At 37.6% G+C, this 17,263-nt stretch overlaps 1 protein-coding gene across 1 annotated transcript; it reads right to left on the reverse strand.

Moving 5' to 3' along the window:
- Positions 1-10,142, reverse strand: entpd3 (ectonucleoside triphosphate diphosphohydrolase 3). Its single transcript, XM_036579075.1, has 10 exons — positions 10,039-10,142; positions 8,412-8,534; positions 6,997-7,114; positions 5,839-5,980; positions 5,390-5,549; positions 4,928-5,155; positions 3,127-3,399; positions 1,815-1,925; positions 1,490-1,624; positions 1-1,203 (listed from the first exon to the last, which is right to left on the reverse strand). Exons 1-10 carry the CDS (start codon positions 10,093-10,095, stop codon positions 1,012-1,014), a joined length of 1,539 nt encoding a protein of 512 aa, XP_036434968.1. The 5' UTR covers positions 10,096-10,142; the 3' UTR covers positions 1-1,011.
- Between the last annotated feature and the right edge of the window lie 7,121 nt (positions 10,143-17,263).

Raw genomic sequence — 17,263 nt, forward strand, 5'->3', positions numbered from 1 at the left:
TTTACTTTTCCTCCATAAATTCTTTGATTTTAAAGAGTTAAGATGGCGTATTTTATTCATCTACAGATTTGTTAGTATGCATGTTTTTCTTTTATTTGACTGGTACGAGAATTTCAAGAGTTTCCTTTAATGTAGAATTTAGGCCAGAGACCAGATCATTACAGGAGGGAGTCAGAACTGTATTCAATGCACTGTTATAAATGTTTGCACCTCTTGACTGTCTCTGAGTCAGTGTAATGCTTTTTCAACTAAGTTTCAGACACTTTCTTCTTTACTTCTGTATTCTATATATTGCAATTAATAACATAGAAATATCACTAAAAAAGTTGAGCGCAATATACTCAAAAGGTGTAAATTCAACAACAGTGGCATTTTTGCAGTTAAAATCACTATTATAAATAGATGCCACTCCTCCTCCTCACCTGCCCTGTCTTACTGTGTGCATAAATGTGTAGTTTTCAGGAGCAGCTTCAAGTAAAGAGATTTTGTGAAGTCTGTTCAGATGATTTGGAAACAACAGTATGAGCTATTGTGCTGTGTAGGGTGACTGTTATATAATGTTGAAATCGATTCGTTTTTATTATCTGACACCAAAATAATTAAATCTGAGCTATCAAAGAAAAGAAAAGTAATAATAATAGAGCCATAAGTCAATTCTTCACACAGCTTGTTTGCAAAACCTTTTTCTTACCTCCTCTTGAGCATTGGACCATCATACCAGCTAATCTTATTTTGCATTCCAAAAATAAACATAACTCCCTCATTCACCCAAAGTAATATATCAGGGGCTACATGTACTATTGTGCAGTGGGTCTCTTTGGCTGAGATGCCTGTGCCTCAGGCACTGGAGACTCATGATGGTTGCCTGTTTAAAGCCCCAGTCAGGAAGTGCTGAGACAGCAGCACAGAGAGCTGGGAAAACACACATATTCTTACGTTACAGTGACTGTGCTCTTCTAGTGTTGTTGCTTGAAGATAAAGCTGAGTTCCTGAGCAGGGCTTTCAGGGTCATCAGTAACAAAAGCGCACCAGTGTGATGATGAGGAACATGAGGGTGATTATGGTCAGAGCGGAGAAGATAAAGAGAAGCCCAGCGAAGACGCTGTTGGGGATGGGCAGCTTCAGAAGCTTTGCCTCTGCTGGGATCATGTTAGACTGGGCCAGCATGTAGCCCAGAGACCAGGCTATACTCGTCTGATTGACCTGCAAAACATCAGCACTCACTAAATACCTCATTATGATGACATTCCTGATGCAGCTTAACATTGCAGATGCTTAGAAAAAATGTGCATGAAGTCCAAAAGATAATCTGATAATCTGATGTGTGTTTTGCTTGAGAAGGAATTTGGATATTTTAGAGATTAGACAATTAAAGAGAAGAAAAGAACATATAAAGATGGCGTGAATGCTGTGTGTATAATATTGTGGGGATCAGTGCTTTGAATGGCATTAAATAACCTTTTCACTTTGGTCATTATTTTATCTGTACCTCTTTCTGAAAATTGAGATTTTCCCAGTTGCCCGCATTGAATTTGTATCCGTCTGCAAGAATTGTATGGACATAGTTTGCAGAATAGCAGTAAGACTTCAAGTGTTTCTCTGTTATGTTGTACTTTCTTTTAAGCTAGAAGAGGGAAAAAAGGACAAGAAATGGTGACTGAATACATATCTTCATGTGATTGACAGTATTTCTAAAGTATTTATTAATTTATTTTTAATACTCAATATAATAAATGATCAGTTCATAAGAAAAAAGTCTATTTCCAGAAATTGTCCTGTCTTTGACATGCACAGATGGTGGGAGAGGTACTCACTGATGTCCAGTCTTTTGAGCAGAATGACCACATGGTGGCATTAAACCTCTCCAGACTGTTGGAGCCCTTCACATCAAGAGCCCAGGCAGTGTAATAGAATCCTGCATAAGCCTTAACAGCAACAGATGACACAAGATTAACACAGTAATACAGAGGTAATGATAACGCAATCATATTACAAAACTAATGTGGGAATGTGGTTCAAACATATTGTTCTTAGGAAATGAAATATTGCAAATACTACATGCTTTTCCACATTTTTCACAGGGAATAGAATAGATCATTTTTGGACCAATTTTGCTGTCTTGTTATATGTTACTTTTACATACAACAAGACAGCAAAACTGCTTTTAGATGCAACAGTTGTTCTATCATTTCCATCCTATGGTAAGATCTGATAAAGATCCCAATGCATTTGAGCTTATAGCTCGCTGGGGACCATTTTAATGCTCCGCAGTCATTTGAATAATGTGGTGGGCAGAGATTCATTTCCATATGTTGTAATATAGTCACTGACAGCAGTAAACCAGTCAGCTAGCAGACACTACTCCAGCCAGAATACTACTAAACCCATAGATTGTTTTTTTTTGGATAAACAAGAATTTTATGATTTATAATTTACACAATAAACACACATTTTTTAATCTGAATTTGAAATCCCTGAGATTTTACTTTAGAAAAAAAGCATTGAAATATTCCTTTCAAGTTTTTTTTTTTCTTAATTAAAGCCTTAAAACAAAAAGGGCCTTTGAAATGAAAAGCAGGCAGCCTTAAACCTCCTTAAAAGACATCTATATACTTTGAATGCCCTTAGCCTGTTTCTTAGAAGTTATCTAGGCAAGCTTTGGTTACTACTTTGGATTAGTTTCATGAAAAGGCAAATAAAAGAGCCAAATGTAAGAAGTGAATCCAGTCCAGAAGCCAAAACACAGTCTGAACATTTGAATGAAATGGCCCTGGCTGCAATTTTGTCATTCATAGCCGCACGGATTGAAATGGTAGTCAACTTATGGGTGATTCTATGAATGTGGTGCTATTTATGTCCCACAGATTACATTTACAATTACATTAACAAGTATATTTGCCTTTCCCGGCCCACTACGACCACGCTTGAGTTTGAAAAATAATCAATAAAAACCTTTAAATGTTATGTTATTTTTGCATCAGTGTAGAAATTCATTTAACACCTCATGCTTGAAACATGCTTTTTTATGAGTCATTCCCTATAATTTATAAAAATTTTTTAGATATGTTCTTTAACATTCATTTTGAGTTAACGCTGTTACCTACAAGAGCTAAGAATAAAGCCTACCATGAATTCCCCAGTGACCGGTGGTTGGTAAACTCCTCCAAAAGAGCAGTTCCCTTTCCCCTGACAGGACTTAAAGTCAAAAATACTCTTGACCAGGTCTTTGCACCTAGCTGGATCACTCTGACCAAAGAAAGTGATGTTCCTCTGAGGGTGATATGGAGTGGGCTTGTCACTCTCCGTACACTCGCTGTCAAATATATCGCTTGGAGGCTTGGAGATGTTGTAGCCAGCAGGGTAGCATGGGTGCTTTATATGCGTCCGGTTAGAGGATTTCTGAGGCAGAAGAGAGGTGATTAGGTTGTAGCTTCTTCTATTTAAGGTCAGTTATTACACCCTGAGAAATCCTAACTAATTTATAATATTATAAATCATTTAGCTGTCATCTGTCTTCATCTGTATCTACGGTATACTTCACATCTAACATAATTTAAGAAGAGCAAAATATGAAAACAGTAATGAACCCTGACGTAATTTGATCTGCCACTGCTCATCAACACATTATTGATGACAGAGTAGTCTGGGAACGTCCTGGCATAGCTTGGATAAGCTCTAGCATCAGCCTTAAATGGACTTCTTAAATGGACAGTATATGCACATTAATGGATTAGTGAGAGGAATGTTTTACAGGGATTCTGCATTTTGCTTTGCTCTAGTCTGCTTTGTGCAATTAGGTAATTATTATGGGGATCAAAACAAGAGAAATGGATTGATCAATACAGTAATGCTATAATGTACTTTTAACAGGCCTGAGATTCAATAATGAACAGAAATGGCAGCATCATACATTCCACCCCTGGAGATCATGACTCCTCCAGTTTTGGCCGTTTCTTAAAAGGCATATTTCAAAATAGCAGACTTTACCAATCAAGTCTTATTTTGTTTGGTTATACTGCATTTAAAAAGGTAATATGATTCTTATTGTATTATGTACAGGACAGAAGGTAGTTTCTTTTGTCCATGTACAGTATTGTGCACAGGTTTTTGGCCATCTGACAAAATGATATGTAGAGCTATTTATCTGGGCAGTAATCATTTATTTATTAAAAAAGCTAACAAATACACTAACATTAGAATATATATTTAACTATATATAACTTTCCAGACCTTGCAGTGCAGTGCACTCAGAAGTCAAGAGCCAAATTTCTAACTGTATTCTTGTAGTCAAGACACACTGTATGTCCAAAACTATCCAGACAGCCCTTCTAATTAGTCAATTCAGGTCTATCTGTTACTGATACAGGTGTTCTACAATTTGAATAACCTCAACATAAACACTTGCCAATAGAATGGGGCACCAGCTAGAGGGGTATAAAGCTCCCCAGCACTGGGCTGTGGAGCAGTGGAACTATATTCTCTGGAGTGATGAAGCTTAGCCCAGTATCTTTGGGAAAAGTTGTGTTCCAGAACTAATCATCCAACATCACTTGGATGCTCTTGTAGTAGCTATGTTCCAACATCCAGTATAAAGCCTTTCCAGAATACTAGAGGCTGTTCCTACAGCAAAGGGAGGACAAGCTCCCTGTAAATATTCTTGATTTCATAAGAAATTGGGCTATTTTTAGAAGTGTCTACAAACTTTTGGACATATAAGGGTATCAATTACTTTTCTGAAAACAAGAAACTCCTGTTACATTTTACTATATTTATGTTCATTTGCATGTATTCAGTCATATATTGTTATGTTATATTTGTTTTTTTAGGCAAAACCCACCTACTCCAGAGATAAAGAGTTTTAAACAGCTTTAATGGAGGCCTCAGGGCCCAACAGTAAAGTGAAGAGGTGTTCACAGATCAGCTCTACCTGTACAAGCTGTGCCAAAACTCTCTTCTCTGCCTCATTTTTGCCATAGCACAGGAAGCTGTGTGTGTAGACATTGTATTCGTAGCCATAGAGGGACACCCTGATGAGATCCTTTCCTATGGCATCATCAGGGGCTGTGAAGGCAATCTGAGTGGACGCTCCACCCAGATCCAGTGACCCTACTGTCTGGGCTCCATGAGGATGAACCCAGGCATTCCACATGTTTTTCTGTAGAGTGAATCAAAGTGAGCAAGATATGAGTCAAAAATCCACCAAACCATCAACAAACTACTCTAAACCTATTAAACTAGTTTACTACTCTTCTGTATCCCATAAAACCTTTTTACATGGATCCCCTTTAAAATGCCCTGATAAAGGTCTAATAATAGCATTAAAATTCCATCTGTGAAACTGAAGACTGTTAAACTTCCCACTCAAACGGAAATGGCCTCTCAACCTGACCTCCAGGAAGTTTCCCATCAGGTAGTTGACGGTGATCCACCCATACAGACCCTCTTCCTGACCTGAGATGATGGAAGCATTCTGGAAATCGAAGGGTAAAGAACGGAGATACTCCTGTATCTGCAGCAGGATGGCGTTAGACTCCGTTTCATTTTTCAGACTGTATAAAAAAAAATAATTTTTTCAGTCATTTTGAAATGAGACATTAATATCTAATTCCTATTCAAGAAAAATGATATAATATATATTTCACTGTTCTGCCTATATGAAGTGGGTATTAGAATTTGCACAGTTGAAAAAGTTTTTTTTGAGGTGTACTGATCATCAATATTGTGATATTGTTGATATGTGCATACTATGGCAAAAATTTAGGCCTGTTCACAAAGTTATAGACAATTTATTTACAATGAGTAAATAAATAAATAAATAAATAAATAAATAAGGCTTACTGAAGCAGTCTCATTCCAGCTGTTGCACCAAGAAAGACGGGTGTTGAACTGTGCTGGCTCTGGGGGACAGCCTTGATCATTTCATCCATGCACTTTTTAAGATTTGTCATGGAATCTTTATCCATTTCTGAGATACCAGGACCTGGAGATGTGCATCATCATAATTATCATTTTATATGGTGTCATTAATCATTTGACCCATGATTAAGCAGCCTGTCATCGAGAAACATACCACCACAACAAGAAAAACTCATAATGACTAAATTTATATAGCTAATGAGAGATGTACTTCAGAGGGTTTGTTTTAGCATATGTTCATGATATTAAGACCAAAAAAGAGAAGGTTGTTGTGGCAAGTGCTGCGTGAGTCATGAGTAAGAAGAGTGAAGCCAGTTCACACTGTAACAGATCAGTGTTAATAGAGCAGCAAAGCAGTCTTCATAATGGCAATGCTTTCTTTATGGGCAAAGGCCACACCTTCACAATAAAACTATTTTGAATTGTATTGACTTGAAGTGGTGATGCTGGAGTAGTATAATTAAATTAACTCGGTCACGTTAGGCTTTAAGGCCAAGAAGGTCTCTGTGTGCTGACACGTTAATGTGAATGAAAATTCTACTGTAAATCTGTGCTGTATTCATGTTTAAGCTTAACTGAACCTTTCAAATGGTTTGAGAGTAAATTGTATTTCTTTTAACATTTTTGACTGTAATGCTTAAAATGCAACTATGGACATCAAACCTCAAGTTAAACTAAAATCAACCTATGCATGCTCCGCCCACAAGTGCATTCTCATGTTGCTACTGTTTCCGACGTTGGACCAGCTTTACAGAACGTTACCAAAAATGATTTTGGATGCATGTATCACACCATTAGGATAATTTTGTTTTTCGTCTGTCATTGAGTTAGCATTAGCAGGGTGGCAAATATGCTAATATGTTGTCATTTATAACATAAATGATAAATTCTCGTTTGATTGACTGACATCCTCAGAAAAGCCCCCTGGACCAGTGTTTAGAGTTGAACATCAGCGCTGGGCAGAAACCTCCAGGGCACATGTTCTGCTGTTTCCTCACTTTTTTCCTCACATCTCTGTATGTTCACCCTGTGTGTGTATCATGGACGTTTGATCTCCATGATGGTTTCTTTGGTTCATACCTTTTACCAAACATTTTTGGGTCTGGCTCACGACCCCAGTGTTATTCTCTTTTTCTGCTGGCCACTGGTAAAGATATACAGTAGTTCTGGAAGAGCCAGCATCCAACACAATACCATACTGTACAGAGAGAGAGAGAGAAAGAGAGAGAGATAGGGAGAGAGAGAGGGAGATGGATTCTTGCCGACAAACAGTGGAACATTTACAATCATAAATAGTTCTATTCATTTGCAGCAATTAGAGCTCTAGCTCTTGAGGTCTTAGCTTTCTGAGAAACTCATGAAGAGACATGTCTCATTGCCCGAGGTCCTCTATACAGCTCTGACATGGGAAGCTCTAATAGCCTTCACTTCAGAGAAATATCTTTATGAAACATTAAAGGACTTCATAATGGTGTCCTCAAATTAAGTTTCTGTTACAGAATGTTCCTGTAATTTATATAAAATTTACAGGCCCTGAATTTTCCAAATGTCTGCATAGTTCAGTAATTCAGAAGTTAAAAAATCATTCAGAGTGGTTTGATGTGTAATAGTTCATGGTAGAGAAACTTACTGACTCAAATGTCTCTACAATGGTGGTGATAGGAACCAGGGATCACAAAGCAAATATGGCCATTTTTTTTACTGTAAGTTTTCTTTTGGGTCTTTTTTACTACATGATGGCCTGCATGTACCTCTCTGCTATGAATGACTTTTAAAAATATATGTTTAAGTCCAACACATTATCTCAAAACTATTTTAAAAGCTGTCTCATGCATCATATTTGTAACCATTTCGTGTAAAAACTTTCTTCAAGGATGCCTTTAGAGGTATTAAAGGCTTTGGACGTCTGGTTTCTATCACCACTGTGAAAAATCTGATTTGGTAAGCCTTCTATATGCCTTTCATGTCAACCCACTCTGAATGACCTTCTTTATGTCTTACTGATTTAATTATGCAGAAACATTTAAAATAACAAAATAACAATTGTAAGACATGATAGTCTAATGATCTTTCTGACCTTTGCTCTGTGGCTATTGTCTTGAAGCTTAGGGGGGGTCTAGACTTTAAGAATGCATTTCATTTCACAATACTTTGCTCAAAGTGGCTCAACAGTTATGCAGGAGAACATAATTTTCCATCAGACACCTGCAGTTTCACTGTAACCTATGACACATGTTCATAATAACAATGAATATTCATAATCTGAAGTAAGTGTAGCTGTGAGGAGCAGCGTTACAGGAGCTTGTACACATTCAAATTGCGTCTCTCATCTTAAGTAAACCCGCCTCGAGCAACCCCCTACAATTTCACTCTGGCTTGCATTTAACCTCCTTGTGTTTGGGTGGTAATTTTACTATGCCACCCTAAAGTGGTCTGACTAGTACGTTTACATTAAATGAAATATATGTCACATTAAGTTATATGAATGGTCTTACCTTAAGTCCAGGGGAAAGGTAAGTCCTGCGCTGTGTCTGGACTGTAGCTATTGCTATAATAACCGCTATGCTGGCCAAAAGAAAGAAAGCAGCCAAAGCTGTTGCCACTTTAGTGGTCATTATCTGTGAATAGTCAGAGAAAGGGCATGAATGGATGATTTATCTCCTGTCAAAACAAGTTCATCTCTGAATGAATTGCTTGAGCTGAAAGATTTCTGTGTGCTATGTGCTTCAATCAGGAATAGCTGTATTGTCCACTGTACTAGCTTTGATACACTAGATCTCCTACATGTATGGTGAACTTTCACTTACGCAACCAGTCAAAAGTTCAGAAACACCTACTCATAGTGTAAGTCTACACTTTTAGTCATTTTAGAATAAAAGTGGAGACATCAAACTATGAAATAACTAAATATGGAATTGTACAGTGACCAGCCTGTTTTTTGCCTTGATGTCAACTTCAGTATGCAGTCTAGGCATTCTCAAATCAGCTTCATGAGGAGTTACTTGAAATGCTTCTCCAACAGGCCTGAAGATGGTCCACATATGTTGAGACCTTGTTGCCACGTTCACGAAATAAAAATGAACACTGAGTAAATCTAAGTGAACGCTGTGATCCCTAGATCATTTTACGTGCTGAAATCACTCCATGTAGTGTAAATGAAGGAGGATAGAGAGGTTAGAGGATGACTTTTTAAGGCTTTAGACAACTGAGACATGGATTAAGAGAATGGGCAAGAGGAACAGATTTAAGTGCTTTAGAACAGGGTATAGAGCAGGTGCCAACAGCAGTAACTTGAGTGTCAAGAACTGCAATGCTGCTCGGTTTTTTAGGTCCACCAGTGAGAAAAAACATCCAGACATTGATGGGTCAGTGGTGGAAAATGGCTTATTGATGAAAGAAGTGAAGGGAGGCTGACTCACATTCTACAGATCAACAGCCAAATGGGGATGCGCTGCAATGTTAGGGAGGCACCTTTCTTGTTTAGTACGATCAGTGCAGCTCAAGTGCAACTCATAATGGCTGGTGTAATCTGCTGCAAACTTTAGCACATATCACACTATGTATACCGTATACATCCCACTATATTTTTGCATTGTAGTGTACTGTGTTAGCCTCTTATCATTGATCACTGATGTCCACATCCTTGTGCTTACTATACAGTTACTACATGACAGTAATCAATACAAAATGATTTTCAGTCTAATCTGCTTCTGATGCTCTGATCTTTTATCAGAGATTAAACTTATCTGACAGCAAAGTGCAGGCCAAGCAATTCACAAAAACTCTCCAACAGGCATAAACTGGCAAAAGAATGGTGCATTTGTGGCAGAAAATATCTAAACATTGTGTAAAACAATGTAGTGACCAAGTTAGGCAAATCACTTTGAGGGATACAAGACATTAAGGAAAACAGACATACATTAATGCAAACATCAGTTAATAATATTTGCACTGATTTTAATTGAATCATTAACTTAAAGTACGCTGTGTGTTCACAAGACTCCCTTGGGAACAACAGTCTGTCCTGGACGAACCAAAAATACCAAATATCTAGGTAACTGCTTGTCAGTGCTTGTTCCACCACCCTGTTAAACGGTTAAGGAAATGCGTGACTTCACCTACCTTTCTGGATGAACCTCCAGTGAGGTGGTCTGAAGAATGCGACTCCCTCTTGACCATCCTGTCCAGTCAATTGTGTATGTGTGTGTGACTGTTTTTAGCCTCAGTGTATGCATGTGTGCAAAAGTGTTGGAATGGGAGGGACCTAAAATGTTCTGCTTGTGAAAAAAGCCAATAGAGTACACGACCAACCCCTCCCACTCAGGCAAGTACGGTCCTCTCTAAGGACACTGGATGAGTGATAGGCTTTCTGAATCTTTCAGAAGAGCTAGTTCATTTTTATAGGTTCATCATCTCCTCAAGAGCCGTTCTTTTGGTTCTAAAGTAGCTTGTGCAATTAGTTTCTTTCCTATAAATACAAATAAAAAAATAAATAGGTATAAGCTTTTCTGTGCATGTTTCTCTATTTCAGTTTCAATTAGCTTACCAGCTTTGATGAGCATTTGTGGTAAAGTTTACTGTTAATCAACACTAGCCTACTTATATAACTAAGATTGCTTGTAGCATGTTGAAGTGCAGCCTGTTTCCCATTGCTATGTTTTAATAATGGCACTTACGTAGCATAATAAAGTAGCAGTTCTACATTGTGCTTCTCTAATTTTGTGTCTCACCACTACAGATGAAACACACCATTTCTTTGTATAATAATGTTGCTCACAAGCAATATTTGCACTGTTAGACTGTTAGAGTTTTTTGAGTGATGCCTTAGAAGAACTATGCTAGCTCCCTAACAAGCCATTTTTGTAAGAGAGATTTATGAGTGTGAAGAACCTTTCAAAGGTTTACTAATGTAAAGGGTTCTTCCTAGAACCTTTACATTATGCGGAGGTTCTTTAAAAATTAAAAAAGTTATTTACACTCACATCTCATTTACTAAAATAGTTCTGGAGAGAACCATCCACTGAAAGGTTCTTTAGGGAACCAAAAATGGTTCATTCCAAAAACCCATTATGGCACCTTTATTTTTAAAGAGTTTTTACATTCTAAAGTACTGATACGGCTTTTATGAAAAATCATAGAACTGCTCCCACCATTTACATCAATGAGTCACTCAAAAAGAGCCAGTCATTTGCGAACGGCTCGTCACCGTGCTGCACTTGGTGTTGTTGAAGTCTATGCGTGTTACATTTATGATGATGTGCTGGTAATGAGCAGGGGATCCATTTCCTGATCTCACTCTCCTTTCTGTATACACTCCTTCAGGAAGGCAGTAAGAGACACATATGTTTGTGTGGTAGGAACAGGCTACAGTAACAGGCTACCACAATATTGTTAATGTAAAACGATTTTAGTGGGTAGTTTTGCTTTCATGGTGAACAGAAAATGCAGATGCCTGCTTTTAAAGTGGCACTTTATGGCAACCTGAGAAGGAAGGGCTGGAGACTGTGGTGAACGATGGTCACAGAACACATTTATTTGTCTTCCACACAAATATCCATCAGAACACATCAGCTTATGGTTTTGCCAGCTTCAGAAGGTAATGAAAGTAGTACAAATTTGTTTTGAATCAGTGAAAATTACTGATACCATCTTAGCATTTGTATAATCTTAGCAATTGCTGTTAAAAAGCAGCATTTCTGAAGTCCTCTAACATTAAAATTGGGACATAACAATGGTATGGGTACTACTGTCACTACTGATACTACTACTACTATTAATACCACTACTGCTACTAATAATGCCTGTTTTAGAGCAGTCATATAAAGCTAATTTTCCAATATCAATCACTCCTAAATGTGTACAAATCTTCTAGCTGACAACAGTAGTGTTCTCCTCATTTCACGCCATTCAGATTTATCATTCAGAAATAGTTTTAAATGTGTTGGTCATAGAAAACTGCAGTGAAATATCAAAGCATCTTTAAGCATCTGCATTAAGCAGTATGTGCCTTGGAGAAGCATGTGAAGCTGAACCAAGATGCACTGAGACTGGCTAGAGAAATGAGAATGAAAGTGGATTAAGCAGTTCTTCTCACCGCATGGTGCCTTCAACAGGAATATTTTTAGATGTGAGAGAGATTTGACACCACATTAGTCAATGGGAGCCGGAAAGTCAGTGCTTCACTATTAGATTGGGGGAGTGATGTGAGTGGGCAGCAGCCATATTAGTGCTCACTGGATTCTGAAGAGGACTTCAACACTTGGCTTCACTGCAGTGCACACAGACCTTGGGCCTATAAATACGCCGACCTGTCAACGGTGTTTAATACCAAAGACATAGTGTACAATAGGTGCTGTTGTTGTACAGTGCATTTCTATTTCAACCACAGTCCAGTCATTTATTACATTATTATTGCATTGGAAGATTGTCAAACCTGCAGCAGACACTTAAAGAGTTAACTGAAAGAATTTAACCCTCCAAGCTTGTGCATTTACACTTTGACATGAATTTTGTTACATTTTACTTAATGAGACTGAGAAAGCATGAGATTCAAAGTGTGCTGTTTTTGTTTGTAAGCAGCAGAGGATATATTTTATTATGATTTCACTTTGATGAAAAATTGCTGTTGTGGATAAAGTCTTGATGTGCAGTGGCTTTCGTTACATTTTCCAATGTTTTATCATTGTTTTGAATCAAAACATATGAAAAAAAAAGTCATAAATAGTTACATAATGTACATAATGTTGGGAGACCATTATGTAACTAACTGTGTTATTAACTATGTAATTACATACATATCACTATTGTCGAAAGAAAACCTTGTATCTCCATTTTAGATGTTTTTCAGTTTTTACCTGCTACCCTTTACACTGTATGTAAATTTCATGATGATTAGACTAAAAGAAATGGCCCAAAATGACTTGGAAAAAGTCTGGCTTTTTCCTTCTCCTATAACGTTACCATTTTGGAGATGAGGTTTTCTTCTGACAACAGCAATATGTTTGTGTAACAATGATCAAATGCATGAAAAAAAAACAACTGTAGATGTCTTGAATAGATTTGATACATCAATACCTGCCAGCACAAATAGTATCTTCAACTTTAATTTCCCTCTAGTATCTATAATACAAGCCCTATTTACAAGAAAGTTGGAACATTTTGTAAAATGTGATAAAAACAAGATGATATATTAATTCTTTTGAACCTTTATTTAACTGACAAAAGTACAAAGAGATTTTCAATGTTATCACTGACCAACTTAATTATGTTTTGTATATATAAACAAATTAAGAATTTAATACCTGCAACACACTCAAAAAAGGTAGGACAGAAGCATGTTTACCACTGTGTTACATCACCTTTTCCTTACACTTTTTATTCATTTGGGAACCCACAGCCCCATTCTTTCTTGATACATGACTTCAGCTGCTCAACAGTCTGTTGTCGTCATTGTCTGCTTTTCCTGTTCATGATGTGCCATACATTTTTAGTAGGAGACAGACAAAGCCACGCTGCTATAGATGTCGTCATGATGGCTGCATAGGTCTCTCTAAAAACCCAAAATATGGAAAATATGGTACCGTCACACATAAATGCAGGTCAGCCATGCCTTGCGCACTCATGCACCCCCATACCATGACAGATGTTGGCTTTTGCATCTTTCACTGACAAAAGTCTGCATGGCCCATTTCATCTTTGGCAAGGAAAACTCGATATCTGTTTTTCCATAAAACAAGCTGAAACATGGACAGATCTGACCAGCACAGATTTCCACTGTTTTAGGACGATTTTTAGGACCATCTGAAATGAGCTTGGGCCCAAAGAACTCAACGGTGTTGCTACATAGAATTGATGTATGGCTCTCTCCTTGTACAATAGAGTTTCAAGTTGCAAGGTCACACACATTCAACAGTGGTTTCTGGCCTTGCCCTACACAGACTCAGATATTTCCAGATTCCGTGAATCTTTTAGTGAAAGACACAAAGTGCTGAGCCATGATCTATCTTTGCTTGCAAAGACTGAATCTTTTGTGGATGCTCCTTTTACACCCAATCATGATACCCTCAACTGTCATCAATTCACCTGCTTATTATGGAATATTTCAAAACGTAACTTCAATATTCTATAAACTTTTCACTCTTATTGTGCCCCTGTCACAGCTTATTTGAGTGTGTTGAAGGCATCTAACCTACATAAATGCAATCAAGTTGGTCAGCCAAAATATTAAAAGTCAGTTCTTTGTACATTTGTCAGTTAAATACAGCTTCAAGAGAATTAACAAATTACCGATTCTTGTTTTTGTTACATTTTACAAAGTGTGCTGACTTTTCTTGAAATGGGGTTTGTACATAATGTGCCAATCAGAAATATTTTTAAAACATGCAGTGTATGTATTTAGTGTCCATATAAAATGATCAACTGACCCTTTAACATGTGATTCAGCTTCACAGATATTCCAATTTTTTTCTCACCCTTGTGGTTTGCTGCATTCATAACAATTACATCATTCCTCTCAAAGAAGGTGTGCAATTCTTTGTGGACAGATCAATTAACACAAAGTGCACTTTGGGCTTTCAGCTAATACAAACCACAGAAAGAAACAGTCCATTTTGACATCCCTAATAACCCAATAAACTGTTAATTAAACAGAGCAGAGCAGTCAAGTAGGTAATGGATTCCTAAGACTAATGTAGCTATGTTCACTCACTTGGACATAAACTGTCTCTCTCTCCCTCTCTCTCTTTATGCAGTGCTGGTATTGGTTATATCTTGTTTGATGTGTACCCTAACATTACTCAAGACACATTTCCTCTAAACGATTAAGTGGTGAACAGAAGAGGAGTGTAGGAAATGGACTCCGCAGGGACGTTATAGAGTCACTAAAAGTATTGTGCACCAGCAGTGTCCTGTAATATTAGAGAATAATATGGCACTATGTAAACAAATATCAAATGGAAAGCCCATTCACGGATGACTGTAATATCAGTTTTCAGACAGAGGTGATGGAAAAAGTGAGTGTGTGTGTGTGTGTGTGTGCGGGGGGTGGCTTTTTAAATGAGAAGCCCGAGGGCTTTCCTCTTCAGACTGTGCCTTTCCCCTTCATTCTTATAGTCTGACATCAATTTCATACAATCAGACAGTTGTTCTCAACTGTTTTTACTGTTTTGTGCCAAATATCACTGGTCTTTGTTCTGAGCTACAGTGCTCTGGAACTGACTTCAAGGCCAGTGGAGTGACCACCCAGTTTGGAAAGAGATGCGTGCAGACATGATTTGTTGTCAATTAAAAAGAATAATGATCTCGAGAAGCTTTCATTTTTCAGCTCATAAGGCCTCTGAATGATCTTCTCTTTTTGAGCTGACCTCTGTGTTTCACAGCCTATGCGAAGCTGCAGATCATATAGCAAATAACAGAAATTAAAGTAGTATTTAGTGTTAAGTTTGACCAGATGTCAAATATTCTTGCGCATGTGAGGAGAAAAGAGAGCAAAAGTCTATCAAAATCTTCAGCGTCAGTGTGCAGGTGATTCAACTGTCTAGAAGTAGACAAGGTTTCATCTGTTCAGAGTTTGGTGTTTTCTGGCATTTAAAGGGCCTACTTATAACATTTGTGTGTGTTTATGTATCAAAAACAGTCAAAATTCATTTGTATATGACCATTTTCCAACCTCTCTTTATCCCTAACTAAAATATATTGACATTAAATAAATGAATTAAGTTGTCTTTAAATAACTGGTTTATATACAATGGAAAGCAATGAATTAAAGTACCTTTCAATTAATGAAAACGGTTTATTTTGATTCCAATCCAGTGAAACACAAACAGATTGAAATGTTTCAGTTTTGTTCCATCAGCAGTTGAACTTTATGTTGAGGTTATGTTGATAGAATAGAAATGCATGGCATAAGTGAATTAAGCTCATACAACCATGTATTTTTTTGAGTGAGTCCAGGCTGAAATATTCCTTTTGACTTCACTGTGAATGGGCAGGCCTAGGCTGCTCACAAAAATAATGAACTCAAAATTGACTGTTTTTTGCAGGTTAGTTTCCATGGACCATATGCAGAGTAAACTGTACGTTTCTTAATCTCCCCAGTGTTTATATTATTATTCATTTTTTAAAGTACGAAATACTGTTTTTTGATTTGAGTGCTCTAGGTGATAGGTGATTCATACCAACTATGTCACAAAACAAAAAAAAGTCTCTGGAGGTGTGGGTGTGAATCTGCTGTTGTGAAGATGTTCTGACAGCAGTGTAAGTAACTGATAAGTGTTGCTGCAGACGCCCCCATTCAGAGCTGGTTGTTCCAGCTCGACAAAGATACCGAAGAAGCCACTTTCTAACCAGTTGTCTTCCTTATCTAAAACATGCCATTCCACTGTCTTTTAGATGTAAGTAGTTCCCTGGTTCCTGAGGAGTTAGGCCTCCTTTGTTGTGTGACACGTTCACAGAGTAGTTCTGTATTGTCAGCGCTGTTCACAAGTGTAGTTTGCATCGTGCTGAACTAAGCATGTTGCTCTGCTTGCATTTAGTTTTATGGCCTAATTTCTGTCTTAGCGCATGGCTAGGGGATACTGATGTTGTTTCTTCTGCTCTGCTTTCTTCTCCATCTGTCAGTCTGATGTTCCCACTGGACCTTCTTGTTGTTTTGATAAGGGCTTGGTTTCCGAGACATTTGTACTCTGATGTCCTTGCTCTTAGTAGTCCAATTGTTTTGCTCCAAAACTGCATTTTCAAGCGTGGGCTTTACAGATAGAAGAAATCAGGCAAAGCCAGGATATGTTGTGTTTTGGATGCTGGTCAGCAGCAATGGAAGTTATTCAGCTGATCACCAACAAAACCAGCATAATGTTGAGTTTTTTTCAGCAAGGTTATTACAGGATTATAATAGTGTTTTCCTTTATATGTCAGTTGTTATTCCTTTTAAAAACTTGTTATATTCAAAATTGTTAAAAATGGATCTACAGCATGTGGAATGGAACTCTTCAAATAGATAGAAAACACAGATTGGACTTACTAAGTTTTATGTAGATGTCAGTATTGTGGCGTAATCAAGAAATGTTTTTGCATGTTAATTTTAGGTTTTGTATTCTCCAGCATTTATTGTACTTGGTCAATTTTGCTTTGGACTGGATGGGGGGGCATGAGGGGCTTAGGAAATGCCTCAGGGAGAGAAACGTGCTGGGGTAGGGAACAAATTGTTAGAGAGAAAAAAGCTTCACCTGCTCACTGTGGCTGACAACAGCTAGAAAATAAAGCACCACGACTTGTGTGAAGTGTATCTTTTAATAGCGGTGAGCACTACAATGTTCATATTAACCCCGTTTTTATGTATACAGACTTAAAA

Source organism: Colossoma macropomum, unplaced genomic scaffold (genome assembly GCF_904425465.1).
Source record: "Colossoma macropomum unplaced genomic scaffold, Colossoma_macropomum, whole genome shotgun sequence".
Lineage (NCBI taxonomy): Eukaryota > Metazoa > Chordata > Actinopteri > Characiformes > Serrasalmidae > Colossoma > Colossoma macropomum.